The sequence below is a fragment of the Balaenoptera physalus genome (assembly GCF_965194825.1).
Source record: "Balaenoptera physalus genome assembly, chromosome: 15".
NCBI classification, from domain to species: domain Eukaryota; kingdom Metazoa; phylum Chordata; class Mammalia; order Artiodactyla; family Balaenopteridae; genus Balaenoptera; species Balaenoptera physalus.
The window spans coordinates 50,525,811-50,547,684 of record NC_138894.1 but is presented as its reverse complement, the minus strand read 5'-3'; the positions used below and the strand labels follow the sequence as shown (position 1 = coordinate 50,547,684).

Here is a 21,874-nt window from a genome sequence, read left to right as displayed (position 1 = left end):
TTTAGTTACTTAACAAATAGCTGAGTACCTACTAATTACCAGGTACATAGGCACACAAGTAAAGCATTTACACAACTATTTCTGAGACGACAGAGGAAAAGCCACAGTCTCAAACATAGATTTTGATCATCCATTAATATATTAAGTTTATTGAGCAACTACTACATGTAGATAGGGTGCTAGTCATTGTGATTACAGAGATAATAGAAGTCAAGTGTGGTGACCTCAGGGAGCTCCAAGATACATGAAATATTACTGTAAAACAGGATAGGGCTATGAACAAGTGTCTTATCAGCTCACCTTACAGTGAGTGATCAGGGTAATTACACCCTCTGTCAAACCATGAAAGTACAGTCCACATGATCATGATTTGTTCATCAGAGCCAGGATGGAAGCAAGCTTTTTCAATACCTATTCCAGAATAAGAGAAAGAATATGAATGAATAAGGAACCAGAATCAAGAGAATGACATCCTGGGTCACACCAGTGTGGGACAAGTAAAGCATGGGATCCAGAAAAGTATCACTGGAACCCCAAACCCAAGAGAAGAAAGAACAGGAAATAGACTATTCTCTTGGTAACTGTATTTAGCTGGAACCCTAGTGTATTTTGTTTATATCAATACCATGACTCACATAGTATTCCAAAGTGAGTTGTTAGCAATTCTCAACAAGTTCTTCAGGCAACTTTATCAAATCTCAAGTCTCAAAATCTTTGGGTTATTATAGCTGCAGGCTTTAAGTAAGTGTTGTGGCCACAGTTCTGGGTCTGGAGTGGACAAAGTCAAAAGGGCCCAGAGGTGATGTTTAGCTGGTGTGTACCAGTTCTTCTGCATCAGTTATTAACATTAACACGCTTCTATTCTGACCTCCCCAAGCCCCTCGGCCATTCTAAACTGTCCTGATCCTCCCCAGGATCTACGGGATCTCCTTGCAGCCCAGGAGCTAAGTAGTGAGTACATGGGACAGAAGACGACCTTCAGGGCCCCCAACCAAAAAGAAAACAATCACTACGGAGTATAAATTATTGAGAACAAGCGCCAGGCCAACAGTTCATGTCTTAATAGATAAATAGTAGGAGCTAGCTAGTCTTAATAATCTTTTAACTGACAGCACTTAGGAGAGACCTAACATGTAGTAGGGGCTTAGTAACTGAGAGCTGTTATTACTAAGACACACCCTCAAGGAGTCTTCTTTCTACTGAGGAGACGCATGTAAATAGACCACCACCCTTAGCTACGCCTGAAGGAGAGAATGGTCCCTGTCCTGGTCCAGTGTTCTCTCTCTCTGATTCCCCTCTGCGTATCACAGGATGCTCTCATCTGCACTGGGATGTTTTCATGTGTCAGGGCCCTCATTTCTATTTGATGGCAATTTAATTCTTTCCTAGTGTGACTACTTAAAGTTAAGTGCAGGATCTTTACCTGTTGTATTGCTAAGGAAGTTTCATTTTCTTCCATAATGTCCACAGAGCATCTTCTGCCAGTTTTATTCTCTGTGGGATTGGTGTCTCCGTTTTCATGGCGCTACAGCATGCTGTCTCTCTCCACTCTAAGAGCTCTTTGTTCTTTGGAGTGCTGCCCTGAGCCTGCCCATTCAGTATTCTGTTTCTGCTAGTGTTGCTGCAGTAGGATGTATCAGGTATTTTTAATTCTACTCCTTTTGTTAGAAAGAGTAATTTCCTTTTTGGGGGTGGAAATAAAGATGTCTTTATACTTAGACCACTTTGAGGGCTGAAGCCCAGAGAGTTTCCTTTAAAATCATCACAAGCTCCAAATCTTGTGGGCGACTTGCCTTCATATGCAAAATCTGCTATGGAGCTATCACCAGAAATTTTGTTTTGCAGTTTCCCGGCACACTTCTTTCTCCAACTCAGGATTTCTCAACTTGAGCACTATTGACATTTGGGGCTGGATAACTGTAGGGGGCTAGCCTGTAAATTGTCAGACATTCAGAAGCATCCTTGTCCTCTACCAACAAGATTCCCATAGAAACTGCCCAGTTTTGACAACTAAAAATGTCTGCAAGGCATTTTTGTCAAATACCCCTGCTGGGGGCCAAATCACTTCAGGTTGAGAACTGCTCTAAATAATAAACACGTGAAAGTAGATTGACAAACAAGTTATAAATGTGTTGACAAGCAAAGCAAAACCATTCGTGGTAATGACAGCAAATACTTAGCACTTAATGTGGGCCGGGCACTGCTGGAAAAGCTCTTTTCATGTAAGTAACCAAACCCACAGACTGAGGTACCATTGTACCATGACTTATACACACTTTATAGACGAGGACACTGGGGCACAGAGAGGAGGTCATGCAGCTGCTAAGTGTCAGATCCAGAATCTGAACCTAGGGACTTCCCTGGCGGTCCAGTGGTTAAGACTTCGCCTTCCTATGCAGGGGGGTGCTGGTTCCATCCCTCATCGGAGCTGAGATCCCACATGCCTTGCGACCAAAAAAACAAAACATAAAACAGAAGCAATACTGTAACAAATTCAATAAAGACTTTAAAAATGGTCCACATCAAAAAAAAAAAAAAGAATCTGAACCTAGGCATTGTGACCCTATAGTCAATGATCTGAACTCACTGTGCTTTTCTTTCAACAAAAATTTACTGGAATTAGAGACCTACTTGGCATCGTATGGAATATTATCTTTGGTACAGGCTTAGTAAATATTTTGTTAAGTGAATAAATGAATATCTGTAAATCCAGGAAATTATCTAATATTTTAAATTAGTATTGAATAGATTCTTTAGTTAATTTAAATTAAAAAGTACTTTTCCCTGAATACAGTCAACTATTATCTATTAGAGCAAAGCAGAGGGTCTCTTAGCATTTCTAAGCCCATTGACAGGAATCTTTTGGAAAAGATTTGTCAAGGTGACCTTTAAAATCTCTTCTGATCTGAGCATTTATTTGTGTGCTGGTGCAGTATTGCAACATTTCAGAATGAAGACTGATCAAACTGAACAAAATATTATTTTCCTGATGAGATTAAGCAAAGCATCTGCTCTTGCCATATAATAGGGAAAGAGAATTCATCCTCCCTCCTAAACTAGGTATGCATTCTCATGAGGTATGATGCACTGTTTGATAGTTTGACCTAGCTTCAGGACTTATAAAATATTAAACATCTTTAACTAACAGGAAACCACTTTAGTCGATCAATCTTCAGGCTTTCATAGTTGGCTTCCTATAATAGATGAGGGGCTGAGCTCTAATGTTTGTTACAAATGCATTACATCTGATTTATATCTAAGTGGGAAGCCTGTATTTTATATAATAAAATATAAAAACATAGTATTCTTTTATTCTTGTTAAAGATGTTTTTTAAATGTATTTCTATAAGGCAAAAGAATGGAAGCTTCCAGAGTATCAATTAAAATAATTTTACTAAAAGAGTAATAAATAAAATACAACCATAAAGTAGCAAGAAGATAATCACAATAGCTTCATCTTGCTAGTTCTCTTAAAACTCACATTGTGAATTATAATTTTCCTCGGTGAGACTGTAAGTAATATAAGTATTCTCTTTTCGTTTAGATGATCTTTTAAAAATTTGAATGGCTTCATATTTTTTCCTTAATTTTGAAGGAGAAGTCAGTTATTTTAAGGGCAATACTAGAAAGTATTCCAAATCTCAATTTTCATGGAAAAAGATCTTCCAGATATCATGTCATTAAAGAGGAATAGTAGTACCAATATGTTTTATCTTCGTCAGTGATTTGAAGGGATGTTTTTGTTTCCTCATATAGGGTGTTTGCTTATAGTATTAGAATTCATGATTTATTTTATTTCATCTCATTTTTACATTATATAATAATTCTAATACTAAAAATTATTTTTAATTTTTTGTTTTTTTAAAATTGAAGTTTAGTTGATTAACAATATTAGTTTCAGGTTTAGAACATAGTGATTCAAAACTTTTATATATTATACTCCACTTAAAGTTATTATAAATTATTGACTATATTCCCAATGCTATACAATATATTCTTTTAGCTTATTTATTTTATACCTAGTACTTTGTACCTCTTAACTCCCTAACCCTGTCTTGCCCCTCCCCACTTCCCTCTTCTCCCTGATAACCCCTTGTTGGTTCTCTAGATCCATGAGTCTGTTTCTGTTTTGTTATATTCATTCCTTTGTTTTATTTTTTAGATTTCTCATATAAATGGTAACATACAGTATTTTTCTTTCTCTTTCTGACTTATTTCACTAAGCATAATACCCTCCAGCCCATCCATGTTCTTGCAAATGTAAAAATTTAATTCTTTTTTATGGCTGAGTAGTATTACATTGTGTGTGTGTGTTTGTGTGTATATATATACACCACATCTTTTTTATCCATTCATCTATCAGTTGACACTTAGGTTGCTTCCGTATCTTGGCTATTGTAAATAATGCTGCTGTGAACACTGGGGCGTGTGTATCTGTCTGAATTTGTGTTTTTGTTTTCTTCAGATATATACTCAGTAGTGGAATTCCTGGATCGTATGGTAGTTCGGTTTTTAGTTTTTTGAAGAACCTCCATACCATTGTCCATAGTGGCTGCATCAATTTACATTCCCACCAACAGTGTACAGTGGTTCCCTTTTCTCCACATTCTTGCCAACGTTTGTTATTTGTGGTCTTTTTGATGATAGCCATTCTAACAGGTGTGAGGGTGTTGACCTCTTTGTGCTTTTGATTTGCATTTCTCTGATGATTAGTGGTGTTGAGCATCTTTTCATGTGCTTGTTAGCCATCGGTATGTCTTCTTTGGAAAAATATCTATTCAGGTGTTCTATTTTTTAATCAGGTTTTTTTTTTTATATTGAGTTTTATGAGCTGTTTTATATATTTTGAATATTAACCCCTTATTGGTCATATCATTTGCAAGTATTTTTTCCCATTAAGTACGTTGTCTTTTCGTTTTTGTCAGTGGTTTCCTTTGTTGTGCAAAAGCTTTTAAGTTTATTAGGTCACATTTGTTTGTTTGCTTTTGTTTCCTTTGCCTTAGGAGACAGATCCAGAAAAGTATTGCTACAATTCATGTCAAAGAGTGTTCTGCCTATGTTTTCATCTAGTTTTATGGTTTTTGGTCTTACATTTAGGCTTTCAATCCATTTTGAGTTTATTTTTGTATATGGTGTGAAGGAATGTTCTAATTTGATTGTTTCACATGTAGCTGTTCAGTTTTCCCAGCACCACTTATTGAAGAGACTGTCTTTTTCCCATTGTGTACTGTTAAGTCCTTTGTCATAGCTTGATTGACCATAAGTGCATGGGTTTACTTCTGGGCTCTCTGTACTGTTCCATTGATCTATGTGTCTTTTTTTGTGCCAGTACCATACTGTTTTGATTATCGTGGCTTTGTAGTATAGTTTGAATTCAAGGAGCATGATACCTCCAGCTTTGTTCTTTTTTGTCAGGATTGCTTTGGCTATTCGGGGTAATTTGTGATTCCATATAAATTTTAGGGTTATTTGTTCTAGTTCTGTGAAAAATGTCACAGGTATTTTGATAGGGACTGCATTGACTGTAGATTGCTTTGGGTAGCGTGGACATTTTAACAGTATTATTTTTTCCAGTCCATGAACACAGGATCTCTCTCCGTTTATTTGTATCATCTTCAATTTCCTTCATCAGAGTTTTATACTTTTCAGAGCATAGGTCTTTCACCTCCTTGGTTAAGTTTATTCCTGGGTATTTTATTCTTTTTGATGCAATTTTAAATGGGATTGTTTTCTTGCTTTCTCTTTCTGATAGTTCATTATCAGTGTATAGAAAAGCAACAGATTTCTGTGTATTAATCTTGTATCCTGCAACTCTCCTGAATTTACTGATGAGCTTTAGTAGTTTTTTGGTGGTGTGTTTAGGATTTTCTCTGTATGTATCATGTCATCTGCAAACAGTGACACTTTTACTTCTTCCTTTCCAACTTGTATTCCTTTTATTTCTTGTCTGATTGCTATGACTGGGACTTCCAACACCATGTTGAATAAAACTGGCAAGAGAGGACATCCTTGTCTTGTTTCTCGGCTTAGGGGAAGTGCTTTTAGCTTTCAACCATTGGGCATGATGTTAGCTGTGGGCTTATCATATATGGCCTATGTTATGTTGAGGTGTGCTTTTATTTCCTTATCTATGGTGTTTGCTTAGAGTATTAGAATTTGTGATTTCTATAATGAGTACTTAGCACACAGTGATCTGTAAGTCACCTCCCACACAGTCTTGATGCAGAGCATTACTTTGCTATATAGCAAAGTAAAATAATTTGCAGAGTACTAGGTAATTTGCAGATTACTCTAAGTAACTGTATATAAAGTAGCTGATGAGTACACAGATTTCTACTGGAGTAGTAGGGTCATTCACACATGCTTCTTTTTTTTTTTTAAATGATTCTGGATTTTTGGAAAACTCCAGAAAACAAAGCAAAATAGAATTCCTCAGAGAATAGGAAGTGACTTTCTTAAGGTTGTTGGGAACTGTTCTCCCAATTGATGGCTGGAATCTGGGTTTCCCCACTTCAGGCTCTGAAGTTGCCAGAAATAACTCCAACCACTGAGTTATTGAAGGCTTATGTTTTATGAAGCTGTCTTCAAAAAATGTCATGATTGACAATGGTAGAGCTAGCAGAGAGCTAAGCCTTCATTAGTATATAAGTATTATTCAGATATATTTTACTCGAAGGTCAAAAATGATGGCTGGTCTGGACACATTTTTCCTTGACCTGAATTAAAACAAGAAAATTGCTGACGTGAGTAGAAAATCAATAATCCTGATTCTAAAAGAGGACCTATTCCTTTAAAATGATATCATCAAGTAGTTTATTCTTCCATAAAAAATCTGGCCCATATATCACCCCCTCTTATGAGATTAATAATACTGTATAATCTATATTTAATATGTTTAAAAAGAACCTGTTACAAGATACTGAAAGGCGTAGCTATTGCATGTTGTATCAACTTTCTGAAAGTGGGAAAATAAATGACTGCTCTTTTCAGCAGGGCTCTAAATGGTTATAGATGTTACCTTAGATTTCATGGTTATGATAATAAGCTTTGTTACAGTGGAGAGGCATTGGGATTTAATCTCGCTACACACTAAGGAAGAATGAAAGAAGTTTTTATGTTTTACTTGGTTGTTGAATCCAAAAAACATGAGATCTGAGAGATGCGTAAGACTTGGAGAGAACCAAATTTAGAAGATAGAACTCACTTGTAAAAAATCTGCATTAGTTGTTAATGATCATCTCAGAAACAGAACTATGCAGATTGGGATGGGAGGTGAATTTTAAGCCATCAACCATATTATAAATTATTGGATATAACTCTTTTGATGATGGAAATAAATTAGACACTGACATATGAAATGATTACTAAAAGAGCAAAGTTTAAATCAGTGTTGCTTTGATGAAATGATCATTATGGTCCAAGTGTAAATATATAATTTTCTCTGTTATATGTGAGGAATATGTGTGACTTACTTATTTAACAGGTAACTGGTATTGATTTTGTAGAGTCAGGAAAAAGTTTTGTGAGTACCAACTGCTGGTCAAGATTGCTCCCCTTTTTTACTTTGCTTAAGACGATGGTACATTTCCTTTATGGTTCAGCCTCCAAAAGTTAGAGAAAAGTCAAAATTAGACCAGTGCTATTCACCGTAAAGCACATACTTCTAGGATAATAGATTAATGAGAACTAAAAAATTATATTCTCATTTTCAATCTCCTAAAATTAACTTAAACATTTGGACACTGGAATTTTTGGACTGTATTTGCGAATTTTCTATATTTTAAAAATTGTTTCTTATTCCTTAGGATATAGCATTCTTAGATACAGGTCTTAGTGAAAGTTGGCAGGGAAAAGAAATTATGTTCAAATTAGTTCATTTTGCTTCTGATCATTTTAATAAAATTACACAGTTTGGTCATGGAAAAAACCTGAAATTCAGGGAAAAAAAAATTTTGTATTTTCTTTTTATGTCAGTTGTGATGTCTCTAGTTCCAACCAGTACAGAAATTTGGGAATTAACCAATGAATAGAAATGTTGATAATTGTGTATATGTCCCATTTAAAAGTTATTTTAATGCAATGGTGATCTCTTGGTTCATTATATACTCTTCAGTGTGCAGAAATTTTGCTGAGAATTTGATGCAGTGTCAGTTTTTCCGAGTGTTGAATATATCTACCCAACTTGTGTTTCTTAACATAAGGTCAGAGTGCTCCCAACTGCATTTAAATAATTTCTAAGTTGCAGTTTTAAATACTTGTAAGATTTATGTTAATTCTGTTTCTCACAAATAAAACCAACAAAATTAAGTTGTATAAATAGCTTCCTTTTTTTTTTCATCTGGAATTTTGGCATTATCATCTGTCTCTTTTTGATAGCTTGAGAATTAGTTATACCTTTGCCCAAAACTTGTAAAAAAAAAAAAAAAAAATCAGTATTAGCTGTCACATACAGGACTTCAGTGAGTTTTTATTTTAATTTTTTCCCTAGTTAGAGGTGCATGTTACAGCTTGCCATTGTGGTCATTGTGGTTCATTTCATTAAGCTTCTTGTTCTATCTGCTTTCTTGAGACTTGGGAAACAGTATTTTTCTGAGTGATTGTACTATATTGTTCCAAATATAAGGCCACCCAGAATAGAAGGCAACCTCCAACTAGAAACAGCTCAAATATGGAGAAAGGCTGGGGGCCCAGAGCCCGGCGGGTCTTGCAGTGGTGGCAAGGGTGCCGAGGAATAGGACGATGCCTGCCCACTCTCCCGGTGAGTGAAGATGAGTCAGCTGCTGATTTGCTTGTGCATAACCGGATGGCTTCTGTTGCTAGAGGAAAAGTCGTACTGGGGGGGGGAGAGAATAAGTCTGTACACAGGAAACAAAGTCACTGTGTGTCCAAATCAGGGGAGGGAAGGCGGGAGTAGAGTCTATTTCACCTCCTAAATGGTCGCCTTCAGTGTTTTTTTTTTTTTTCCCTGAACCTGGGGGTGAAAGTTGAATAACCCCAAACACTGGAGGAGGAGGAAAGTACCTGCACCTTTTTTGAAAAGGAGTTTAAAGGTCAGTGGCCATGGAAATGAATTGTTAGACACCATCAGATGTCTCACGACCAGCCCAGAAAATTATTCCTTGCCCTTTCAAACTGACTGCTGACCCAAGAGGTGGTGCATGCACTGTGTGATCATGTGTAGCCTGAAAATAAGCAACCCCGAAGCTGGCAGTCACATTTCCAATTTTAGTAAGATTTTTTTCTTTTTAAATTCCCTGTCTCCTGAGCCAGCCAAGATACAATTTAAATAAACAGGCTAAATCTTATTGAAATAAACTCCAAGGGACTGTTTAAAATTATTTGTTGTGCTAGTATTTCACCCAGTAGCATATTTTAAAAAATACTTCAGTGAAAAATGTATTATTCGATGGAGAATATGTACTGATGGAGCCCAGAGAAAACTCCAGGTATTGGTCTGATTCTACTAATAAGCACATAGAAATCTAACCTTTTATTTCACAGTAACTAAATAAGATGTGATAGAATGAGGTGCTTGTTTCTGTTATAATCTAGAAAACTCTTTAGCACCTGTTAGTGTACAACTTAACCAGCATTCAGTAACCTTTGCGGCTTCACAAAAACTACATACAATTATAAATCTTGACCTTTCTAGTAATTACCAGTCCATGGCTCGCAAAGCAAGTTTGAAGTAGAACTTTAATCCCTGAATGATAAGTTTTTCTCCACTGGGTAGTTTCCATTGTAGCCTTCATGATGATGATGAAACTTCTTTAATAAAAGAGTATGTTTTTCTAAATAGGACTCTCCTTAAATTTAAACAATGCTTAATTGCCCAGAGGATTTTGTTTAGGGAAGCTACTTATCATTGATTTCAGAAATTCTCTTAAACCAAAATACCCTGAAAGATAGAGGTCCCGTGCCCAAGGAATAGCAAGCTAGAATTTGACGTGTCTACCATTTTGCCAGGTCTGGGAAGGGAACCTTTGAAACAGAAGGGCTGGGCAGAAAAGGATTTGAAAGGAAGAACTGGAAGGGAGTGTATCCCAGAGCGGGGAAGAATTGTTGCCTGCCAAGTTAGATTACCACTCAGAGGAAACAGCACTGCAGTGGTGGAGTCTAAATGAGAGGGTTGATGTGAACTCTGTATAACCTCAGAAGCCTTTTGCAAAGAGTTCATAAGGGTGATACCAGTAAGGAAAGAGACTAGTAGAGGATCAGAGCTTTTCAGGGAAGAAGAGCTTCCTTTATAACTCCTTCGCTTTGGAAATATTTGATCTCTACAAAGGAAGAGGATGCCCACATTTGGTGGGGGGAGTGTGTGCCTATTATTAACCATCTTTAAACTTCAAATAGTTTCCTTTCTATTATTTGTTTTGGGTGCTATCATGTCTGATTCGATCCGAATTACAAATACAGCAAAACAAATATTATAAACATTTTTTTCCCAGAGGGGGGTTGGGGCTATAATAATTGTATGTTCTGTTCATCACCTGCTGTTAATTTCATCATTAGTTGCAACGGCAGACAGAAGCTGGAGAGGTCACCTAAATGTCAGATTCCATGCCTTCCTCTCCCTGTTGGCTAGTGAGGGCGGGGGCAGGACCTGACCTGATTGCATTAGGAAAAGAACATGGCCTTAGTTGGCTTGTGAGGTCGCAAGGATAGCCTTCAAGGACATAGGAAGAAAGGACAGTGACAAGGGAAGAGACATTTTCCAAGTTGCATATAAATAATCACCTTTGTAAAAGTCAAAGGGAAGAGTTAATTTCTCTACAAATAGTGTTGTTTGTGTAAAACCCATACCTATAACCTGTGCTCAGCTTCTCCCTCCCGTCCCCAAAATGCACAACATAGAAGCTCTCCTGTAGGTGCTGGAAAATTAACGTCCCAGATCACTGTTGTTTCTTCCTTTCATGATTTCACACATGATGCACCTTCCGTGGCTCCTTCTCGGGGGGTTAGATTCATAGGATCAAGTTAAAGGGAACAGTTATTAATCTATGAAGTATGAAAAAAATCTGTAGATTTGTTGATGGGCAGAAATTAAAATTTCTCAGGCCCTAAAAACAGGTTTGGGCAATTCCCATTACACTGTTTTTGTTAGGAGGATAGATCACTGCTGTTCTTTTTCTTTCCTGATCCATTAGTCTTTTTCCCAAGGAACCCCTAGAAAAAGTGACGTTTTTAACTTTTTCTCAGTTCCTGTATGGGGTGACTGTGACTCTCACAGGTCAAATTAATAATGCCCAGGTTCTGACTTCTCAGCAGTTCAGCTGAAGAGTCACTAAACTACAAATATGTAATTTGTGATCTGTTTTGTTTTTCAGTTTTTAAAAGTTCGTAAAATGAGAGAATTCTTGAAGAAACTGTTGAATATGGTTAAATCTCTTTGGGAAATGTTCCACCATAGGTCTTTCCCTCAAAGAAGGGTTTTATAAGGGACACCATTTCTCGAATGCAGCAATATGCATTTGAGAAATGGTGATGTGTCTGCATTTTCTGAGACATATGGAATATGGCATTTGTCTTGCTGAGTGAGCATGTTTAACTCAGCTGTGGAGTTAACTCACAAATTCCCTACTCTTGAGTATCTTTAAGTTTCAAAAATCATTCTTGAAATGTTCTTAATGGGCATTCCTTAGGGGGCACTGCTCTCTTCGGTAAATCAGAAGTGACATCTGGAAATGGATAGAGATGGCTCTTGGTTACATTTTTTTTTTTTGCTGGTCAAGCAGCAAGTGTTTTCCAATTAACAGGTTGATAGCATCTTTGGACAGGCTAGAAAAAATTAACAAAATGGCTAATTCTTGTTTGGCAGTGAAACTGAATATTGAATGACATCTCTGCAGTTATAAACGACCTTTGTTTTAGTAACAAAGTTGTTGATTTTCTACTAAGGGTTCTTTTAGGTTGTCATCAGGGGCTGATGGGAATAACAGTTCCCCCAACTCTCCAGCTAGCTTCAGTGGACATACCACACCTTCTCAGCAGCCTGAACCCGTGGTACACTCTCTTAAGGTAACCAACTGTGTACAGCCATTTATCCAGTTCTTCAGTTGTGTTGTGGCTTGTTCGCTATGGTCTGGTAATCCTCACGGTCTTGTTTTAACCATAGATACTTTATTTTTTGAGCCCTTATGGTGTAACTTTTTTTTTTTTTAATCTTAAGTTTTAAAGTATGATTTTAATTTTTTTAAACTAATAGTGGGTTTGAATACTTATGGTTGAATTGAATCTTTAGTTTTATCATTTTGTTTTGAGTAATGTGATTCGTATCTATCTGCATCGAAGTTGAAGTCTGATGTGCATGTATATCCATATGTGTAAAATACTGTTACAGGTATTTTCTGTGCAATGTTTGTAGCATGGATGTCTTCAAATATAGGAAGTTAATAGTTGGCCAGAATAAGGAAAGAGACCATATTTTTCTTTCTTTTTGCAACTGAAGTACGTTGTGCAACTTACTGAAAGTTTTCAAATGAACAAAAACCTACTCTGTTCACCATTAAATAGAAATTAAGTCTTCAAACTCTAGTTAATGCTTTAATGCTTCTTTATAGAGTATTAGAAAATAGATATATGGTCTTATTCATGAAGATATTTTATTTTTTGCTTATACTTCAGCTTCAGCAATGACTTAAAAAAAGATTTGGATGAAATTTATCATTTATTTTTCTTTACCAGTAATGAGCTTTCCAATAAGTAATAATAAGCAGTGTAAATATTTACCCCTCTGAGAAGAAACGGCAGGCAATAAAAATCATCTTAAAAACTGAGACAGTTCCTTGAAGTTTCATCAGTTCCAAAGTGTAAAACACTGTCCTCCAAATTATCTATAATTCCTAACATGTTGCCTTGGTCAAACCTTTCTGAGCCATAAAGTAAGCAGAGTGCTTCAGTCCTGCTTTTGCCACATGGGTTTCAATGACTTTTCTAAAATTGTTTTGGTTTCAGAATGACTTATCAACAGCCTGATGATGCGCTCTTGTGAAGGGGACCACACTTTCCTTGGCATGCAGAAAGCAAAGAAGTAGATGAGAACTTTAGAATATTTACTTGACTTGAGGATGATTGTTTTAGCAGTCGGTTTAGCTCCCTTGTTATATTTTGCTGTAACTTAGATGAAGTGAGTTTGCTTCTCTCAAGCACATACTGGTTGGGCACTGCCCTGTGTCTGGGCTGCTGGTTTATCAGCTGGCTTGCTCTCTGCGACAGCATTTGGATACTGTTTGGTACAAACAGCATGCTAAAGAAGCTGTTACTTTAGTGTAAATGAGGCACTAGCGATCTGAAAAGCATTTTCGAAATGGGAAAATGAAGGAGTGGCTTCAATCCTGTAGTATTAGTATCTGCACATACTCCAAAGGCAACACGCTGCCCTGCTTTCCAAGCTGTTTGAAACCTGTTTCAGCCTATTGCCTTATTCAATGGCAAGTGCAGTTGGAATCAGATCAGTGCAGTGGGTCACACTGCCATCATTCCCAAATTTCTCGATGCAGCTGTGTTAGTATGGCCTAAAAGGAAGGGGAGGGCAAGGAAGAGCTATTCAATTTTCTCTGAATTCAGTCTCTAATTTTCATCTAAAATTTTATCTCGAGAGGAAGATACTATGTTATAATCAGAACACGTTGAGTGTCCTCACTTGGCTGATGGGTAATGCCAAGCAACTGAAGCGTCTTGATTGGGTAACTGGAAGCTCTTGAATATAGAATACACATTCTCTTCCATGAGTTGAAACAGAAATATGTGCAAACATAGCCTCTGGGAAATGCATCTTCAGAACATCTCAGTGTAAAAAAAGAAATGTAGCCACTCAACATGTTTTGTTTTTAAAAGCTACCACTCTAGAGCTGATTTATATCATAAGAGTGTTCTGTTCTGAAAGGAATAGTCAGGACAATGGCTCCTTTTCTCATGTTCTGATAAGTTTTTGAAAATGTCTAGGCTTTAATAAACTCCATGGTCATAGCTGTGGGGAAAGCATTGCTGTAAGTCTGTGTGAGGAGTTAGCCCACTTGTGATAACACCACATTCTTCTTGCTTTAAAATTCCTAACTGTTAACTGGAGCTTCGCTTCATTTAGTAGAAATTAACTGAATTTAAGTACACTTCTCTGAGGTACATTATAAATCGAATCTGTAGGCAAATGAGCTCGTTCCAGGAGTTCCGTAAGTAAGTTTTCTATGAATATTCACTGAGCATCGTCAGTGATTTCCTCGAAGTATAAAAAAAAATGTGAACTGACTCTAATATGAGTTGAGTACCAGGGTGAGGCTTTCACTTACCACTGTCATATCCTTCTTTAAAGAAGTAGTACCTACAGAGTAATAATGGCCAGAAGTTTTGAGTTAATGAGAAAGTAGTTTGTGAGATTATTATAGATTTGAACTCGGATAAATATCGTTGTAGTCTCAGTATCCATGAACTCGACATGAAGGTCCCACTTCGGGCCTAAGTTATTTCTTTTGGTCCGCCCGTTCATTGGTGCAAATTCTCAAGTGACACCTTTAGGTGTGGCTATCAGCACTGACCCTGACCACAACAGAACCAGGGAGTTCAGCAGTGTTAACAGTTCAGTGTGGATTCTACCGGAGCTTTTAGAAAAAGCATTTTTTTTTTTTATGCTACATCAATGATTTGATTTATAAGCTGATGTAGAGAAAAATAAACAGCACTCAAAGCCAAAGTTTTGCCCTTTTTTACTACAGAAAGTATTGACATGAAAATTTTAAAGACATTTTGAACAGAATTGTATTCTCAATCCATTTAGTGATAATTTAAAGAAGTAGAACCTAAAATTGTTTAAAAGCATCTCATTCCCAGATGAAAAAATGAAAAATATTTAGTGTTGCTCAAATATTTTCACAACTGGGGAGCCATTGCCTCTCTTTGTTTCTGTCAAAGAGCTGTGTCCACAGTCCTTTCCTAGGCACCGGAAACACGTCCAGGCAGGAACTGTGAGGTCACTAGTGTTAATGTTAACAAAGGTTCTTATGCTACATATTCCTGGGTTCTGACCAGTTTCAGCTGTGACTATTATCTTTTTTAGTCATTTTTTTCTATAGGCCGTGTCTACATATCATTTGGACTGGTGAGCAATATAATTAATTAATTACATGCCAGTCTTTACAATGGAGCAAGAATTATTGACTGTCTCCAAATGGTTGACAGTCGTTTATCTTAATGACCAAATTAACTAAATGCATCTAATCATTAATGAATTCAATTGACTATTAGTGATGCAATAGATTTCTCTTAATGGCCATTTGAAAATCAAGGAGGATTCAGATAGATAGCTTTCAGAACAATCAACTCTTTTAAAAGATTTTGCCATATGCTAATCCACTCTGATATGCAGACATGGAGAAAACTAAAGGTTTTTACAAAGTGGAGCTCCTTGATGATTGATTTTTATTCATAACTAACAAGTTTTTTTTCCATGTGAAATTTGCTTTTCTTTTTCAACAAATCCAGGTCTTGGATGTTCAGGAAACTATAGATCGTCAACAGGGTAAAGAGTATGAACATGACCTTAGTGAGACAGAAAAAGCTATAGTCAGAGAAATGTGCAATGTAAGTTTAATGTGCTTTATTGTGTATTCTGTGTTGAAAGCCTCATCATAGCTTAGTTATTGCTTCATGAATACCTTCTTTTTAAAATGCTGGCCAAATGCCTTTATATTTTTTATGTGAAAGTAAAACCAACCTTCCCTTGATTTGCTTTAGTAAATTTTATTGCAGTTTTATTAACACAGTAATCATGTTGTAAAATATTCAGGTAAGCGAGAATCAGCCAATTCTGTGTTCCAGAATGAATTGTGAAAGTTTTTGAGTAAATTTTCTAAAATGTTACTAGTTTTGATAAAATAAATCAGTTTCCATTTCATAATTTTCCTTAATTATGTTTAAAAACCTGTGATAAAGAGAAAACAACCTTCTTCAGATTATTTGTAACTATACTTGGGGAAAAAAAAATCACCATCTTAATAGGTAATATTTGCTTAGTTCTTCATGCATATGATATGTGTGCTCCTGTCATGCCAAGCAGTATCTTTACCTCTCAGTGGTTGATGCAAGCTCAAAATAGTAAGAGGTAGATAGATATGAACTTAAGAGATAGTTAGCCACACAGAAATCTACCTTATGAAATGATAGAAAAACAGTTTAAAAAGAAAGACATGCTATTTTCACAATGCATAGCCAATGTAATCATTATTGCAGTTTGGATTTGATTAACTGAATTTTAGTTTTTTAGTAATATGCTTGGATATATCATTTGATCAAGAATATAATTTGCAAAGCTTGTTAAAAAGCTAAGTAGAATATGACAGGGGAAGACATTTGTTAAAAGCAAAAATTCATGGCCGATTATTTTAAGCACTGATTTGAATTGGCTTTATACTGTACTTTTATCCCTATAGTCTTTGTTCATTAGGGTATCAAAATGGCTTAGAAATACCCTTCAGCTTTAGGCTATTACGACCAGATATCTCATTTATGTACCTCCCTAAGGTGTTCCTGGAATCCAGTAAATGTTAAATTAAGTCCCACGGGCATTTTAACACTCTTGCCCCAGCACATCTAGGCTCCTGCTTGCTTGCGTTGTGGCTGTTTTTCTTTCCTACATATCTGTTTTTGTCTGTTTTCAAAAGGTCGTTGGTTCTAGATGTCATAATTTCCTAAATGCATCACTGTTCATCTTCTGTAGCTTTTTGCCTGTCCTTAAGGTTTTTAATTTGAACATTTCCCTCAGATAAATTTTAAAGAAGTTCAGACAGACATTAGGAATTGTAAAACTAGAAGGGACCACATAGAAGGTCATACCTCGAGTGGTTCTCAAAGAGTCATACAAGGCTCCTTCATAATTCAGAGGTCTGGGTTTCACCCCAGATCATGGGCAGTTGGGCTAGGAACTCCTAGGTAAGAACCCCGTATTTGCATTTTATACTTGAAGAAACTAAGATTCTGAAACTAAGTTACTTGCCCAAATTGTTCTCTAATGAACAGTGGAGTCAGACGTATACCCAGATTTTCTCTGAGGACCAGCCCTTTCCACTTTCCCAAGTGTAGTTAATCTAGGCACTGCCATTTTCTTTCCTCAAGAATGAAAATCAACGTATTGGGCTGCCCAAAAAGTTCGTTTGGGTTTTTCTGTAACATCTGTCAGAAAAACCAGACCGAACTTTTTGGCCAACCCAATAGCTTGCAGAGGAGACCATCTCCATTGTGCTTAATGGCAGAATTTCTGTAAAGAAACAGCAGGACTGTTTTTGAGGAAAGATTTTTAGATATTAGAAAAGTTATTTCTTAGTCATAGAAGAGACCCACTAATGAATTGGATCTTGATTAGTTTTGCATTGATTTTTGTTCGCCTGTATTTCCAAAAATCCTTCATTGTCCTCTTCATTTACCTTCAAAAGTTTTCTAGGGCATCTTTTCTCACTGTCTGCTTTTGTCTTCGATCACCGAAATTTGAGAAAAAAATGTCGTTCATATCTGATTATTAGCACTCTTATATTTGGAAACTATTTAAAAGCTAAGAGAAAAAAGTGTTGATTTAAAATATTTGTGTCACCATGGTAAATTATATCAATATCAAAAACACATAGCAAATATTGGAGATTAAAGAAAAATACAGATTGAGAGACAGTTTCGTAGTTTCTAAGAAAAAACTTACGTAAGATTATGAAACCTATTAGAGGAACTATGTGCTTTTACAGTAACGTCACAGAAATGTAAAGCTTTCTCATAATGTGATAGCCGTTAAAAGACTCAGATAGAACTTGTTTTATCTCCATCTCTGGTATTCTTTCTGGAGATAAGTTGTCAACATCTATACAATGGAAAGACTCTTCTTCACAGCACCAAGTGCTTTTATTCTCTTCCCAAGCTATACCCCGAACATACACTGCCCTCTAAGAAATAGTAAATCTATCTTGTAGTAATGGTTTTATCTTAGGTTTGTCTGTTTGGCTCTTGTCAATTCCCTGAGAACAGTTGAAATACTTGACTGGTCATCTCAGCGACCACCTCAGATACCCACCTGTTCTGCTTTCAGTTAATGAGTCACTACTCTGTGTCCGCCTTAATATTCTGTATCCTTGGGCTTATTTCAGAGTTCTGCCTTCTCTGAGTTTCCTTTCACCACATAGTAATTTCAGGGTTAAGGCCCATTGCATTCTACATTTGAATTCTTGAAGAGGGGTTGCACTTTTGAGTTGTAATCATCTACTGCCTTACGTCCCTGATCATTTGACTCTATCCTCTGCTGCTAACCAAGACATCAAAGCGTTCTGGGTAGATGTAATTGTGTGTACCATTTAAGGGCTAGAAAGGCAAAGTCCATAGCACCTTGGCTTCCTGATTCAGAATTTGTGCCTCTTCAGTCAGTGTACTGAGAAATGACACTCTCCTAACTCCCTTGGGTACAATTTGAGCCATCCATTGCTATATCATTCCTTTCCAAATAGTTAAGGACCATAACGACAATTCCCTTCAAATATGACAGAATATCTCCACCACATAGTTGTACCTGCTAAAACAGAGAGACTAATAGCTACATGGGCTTCAAAATGAAGGTAGACAGAGCCCTATATATTCTTATGTAGTACTGTGAATAGTACTTGGCTTCCCTGGAGTATCTGCTCTTTTTAAAAGAGAAAACAGAAATACAATCTATGAATAATTAATGAGCCAACGGGTTTGTATTCATGTTAGAGCAATGCAAATTTTTGTGGAATTAATCAATCTGATCATAATCCTAATAGTGAAACACTCTGAGAGGGTTATGACTTACTGTGTGTGTCTCCTAATTAATGTTAGTATATTGGCATGTCGTTGTTGAATTCAGTAACAATTACTTATTATTAATCTCACCTTTTGCTACTGTCCCTTTAAAATGGCCCAATTTTTAGCATATTGTAATTGTATCTATTTTAGTGACTCTTGAATTTATTCTTATCTTTTCCCTGCATCTGTATGCTCTCTGTTGTGGTAATCCGAGATACCATACTGTTGGGTAGCTAAGATTTATGATAACTGAGGCCCCCATTTCGCAGGGGAAACCAGGGGAAATCTACCACTGACCCTTAAGGCTACCACCTCAGGACTTTAAACCACTAAGGACAATGAAGGAGCGTTTGTTCTTAGCTATTTAACATTTTGGTATCCCTCATTTTAGATGTATAATATAGGAACCAGGATGATTTTTGCTCATGTGTTCTTAATTCTGGCTAGATATTAGAATCATGTTGAAAGCTTTAAAAAAAAAAAAAAATAGATGACCATACCTGTTTGAGAGTAACTCCCAGTGTGCAGCTAAGTTGAGAACCACTCTCATAGCTAGTGTAAGCTGGCACAGCATTCTTTAATTCTGACCCTGGTTGCTAACAAAGTGTAGTAGTCCCATCTGTTGAGCAGTTCTTGTGATTTAGAAACTTGCATCACATTTCATTTTGTGTTTGTGTTTGACAAAATATGTGAATATTTTGTCTCTTGTCTTATATTCCTTTTTGTCCCTCTCATAGATTCCCGCTTAAAAAAAGAAAAAAAAAACATACACATGTCTTTGCGGAAGAGAACAATTAAGATGCTTACTTTTTTTTCCTTCTTTTCTTAAGGTTGTATGGAGGAAACTTGGAGATGCTGCAGGTTCGTGTCCTGGAATTAGGCAGCATTTGTCTGGAAACCAGTACAAAGGACCCATGTGAGAAGGACTCTCTTTCAAACATGACATCACCACTGCAAGAGAGACAGAAGAAAAGAGTGGATTTCCACAAACCTGGACTCATGGAATAACATGGAGTGATTGTACATTGCACATATTTTCCCTCTAAAAAACCTTTAGTTGTATAACTGAAGTTGTATTTTGTCTCTCACTTCAATGTTCACAACAGTCAATCTCAAACAAGGTAGCTTTGAAAATCACCATTTTGGTACCAATATTTTCATTAGAACTAAAAGTTTTTGACTCTACAGATCGAAGATTGTAATTGGGAAACCTGCATGATTGGAAGAGTCCAGTAGAGCCTCTGTGGTTTTGATAGAATTGAATCATTGCATATAATGGTGGGAGTGTTCTACCATATTGTTCCAGATAAGAGGTGGTTTCCAGCTTCCCAAGTTGGAGAGTTGGTCACCTATTATATTTTAGTTAATAAAATACTAGTTCCTGATGCATAATTGATTTGAATGCAAGATAAGATTAGGTTTCTGGGATTTTGTTTTGACTTTTGAGGTGCTAAAAATACCACATAAATTTTCCTTATCAGCTAGGAGGGTAGCAAGACTTTGTCAAGCGCTTATCAGCGAGTATCATTTATTTCAGTTGATCAAAGTAAATATATCTTTTCTTTTCATCTTAATGTATTGTTCATGAAGACACATCTTGGGAACATATCAACCTCCATCTTCAGTGTATTCATTAATGTTAATATTAACAGTTTCAATTAAAGAACAAGCAAACAATTTTTCTAAGTGTTTCCAGCTGTGAGATGTCAATTTCTACAATTTAGTTTCTAGACATGCTGTTATACTTAATAAACTTTCTGTAAACTTTAAAATATTGCACTGCATTTATGAAAAAAGCTTTCTTAGCCTACAGCAGCTATGTAACATTTTATGAAACTGACGCATGTCCTTCATTATTGAAGCTAAAAGCTCTTGTTCAGATTGCTTGAGGTTTGAAAAGGAGGTGTGCTAGCTTTGCTTAGTTTTCCTTATTTTTGGTGTATATATATATATATATATATATATATGTGTGTGTGTGTGTGTGTGTATATATATATATATATATATAACAGACTGTGTGTATTGGAAATGCTATGATAGGTATTTTGTGTTTATCCAAATGCAACGATAGTTTCTTGTATGAATGTGCAAGAGGCCTGTGACCGAATGCTAAGTTTATATTGTAGTTTAAGATTATAAAAGTAGGAATGCAACAATTCCCAGATTTCTTCTAAATTACTGATTTGATTCATAGCAGATATTCTGTTGTTGCTCTTGTTTTTAAACAGGCTCATTAGACATGTATTATTTGTCATTCGTGAAGGAATTGTTACACTTTTTTGAATGTTACTGTGATGAAAAAGCAGCCCTCTGGTCTCAGAAAATATTTATGAATTAATTTGCTATAGAATTTTCTCTCTCTAATTATTGTAATTGGGTTATCATTTAAGCTTTTCTTTTAAAATAATGTTATATATTTTAAGAATATTATTACTCTATAAAAGAAAATTGCTATATTTACACCTTCTCTTGAAAAGCTTTCATCTTTAAATTGTTGTATTCCTACACTCTGAAGACATTTAAAACAAGTTTCTGTGCCTGCAGTAGAGCCTGCAGAAGCTAATACAAGGAACACTGGTCTTTTGACAAAATACTTGTGTAGATTTTGATACTGTATTAAAACTATTTTTTTAAAGTTCTGCATAAAATTGAGTATCAAGTATATGTGTTCATCTTAGCAATGATAATAAATTATTTAATCGCAGTGGTTTTTTTCTTCAAAATGTTTTTCCTAAATTGAGATTTCTAATAGTCACTAAATATCATATTACCCCTGTATGATGACAGTAATGATAGTAATACAGATGATTCATTATCTTAAATATAAGACAAAGGCATGTTTAAATATGCTCTTAATGAGGGATTTAATATTGAGATTCCTCAATTCATTATTTTCTAGTATAATGTAGTTAAAAATTTAGAATATTTAAGAATATTTAAAAATTAGTTATAAACTCTTTCCCTTGTTTTTCTAATTCATATAGAATAAGATTAAACTTCAGTTATTTATTATTAAAATATTAGTAATCACAAGGAAATACACCAGAGAGAAAATATTAAAGAAATGGAAAACTCTGCATCTGTA

General features: G+C 35.9%; 1 protein-coding gene across 5 annotated transcripts in view; it reads left to right on the top strand.

Moving 5' to 3' along the window:
• CCDC85A (coiled-coil domain containing 85A) overlaps positions 1–21,493 on the top strand; it is a 196,896-nt gene extending 175,403 nt beyond the window's left edge. For 3 of the 5 annotated variants that reach the window (XM_082426277.1, XM_082426276.1, XM_082426275.1), the window contains one exon: positions 19,620–21,493. In XM_082426277.1, coding sequence (XP_082282403.1) covers positions 19,620–19,669 — 50 coding nt within the window. In that variant the 3' untranslated portion in view covers positions 19,670–21,493. Of the gene's footprint in view, positions 1–8,623; positions 8,759–11,898; positions 12,019–15,474; positions 15,574–19,619 lie in introns of all 5 variants that reach the window. The other 2 variants (XM_082426273.1, XM_082426274.1) reach the window with 2 other exon arrangements.
• The last annotated feature ends 381 nt before the right edge of the window (positions 21,494–21,874 follow it).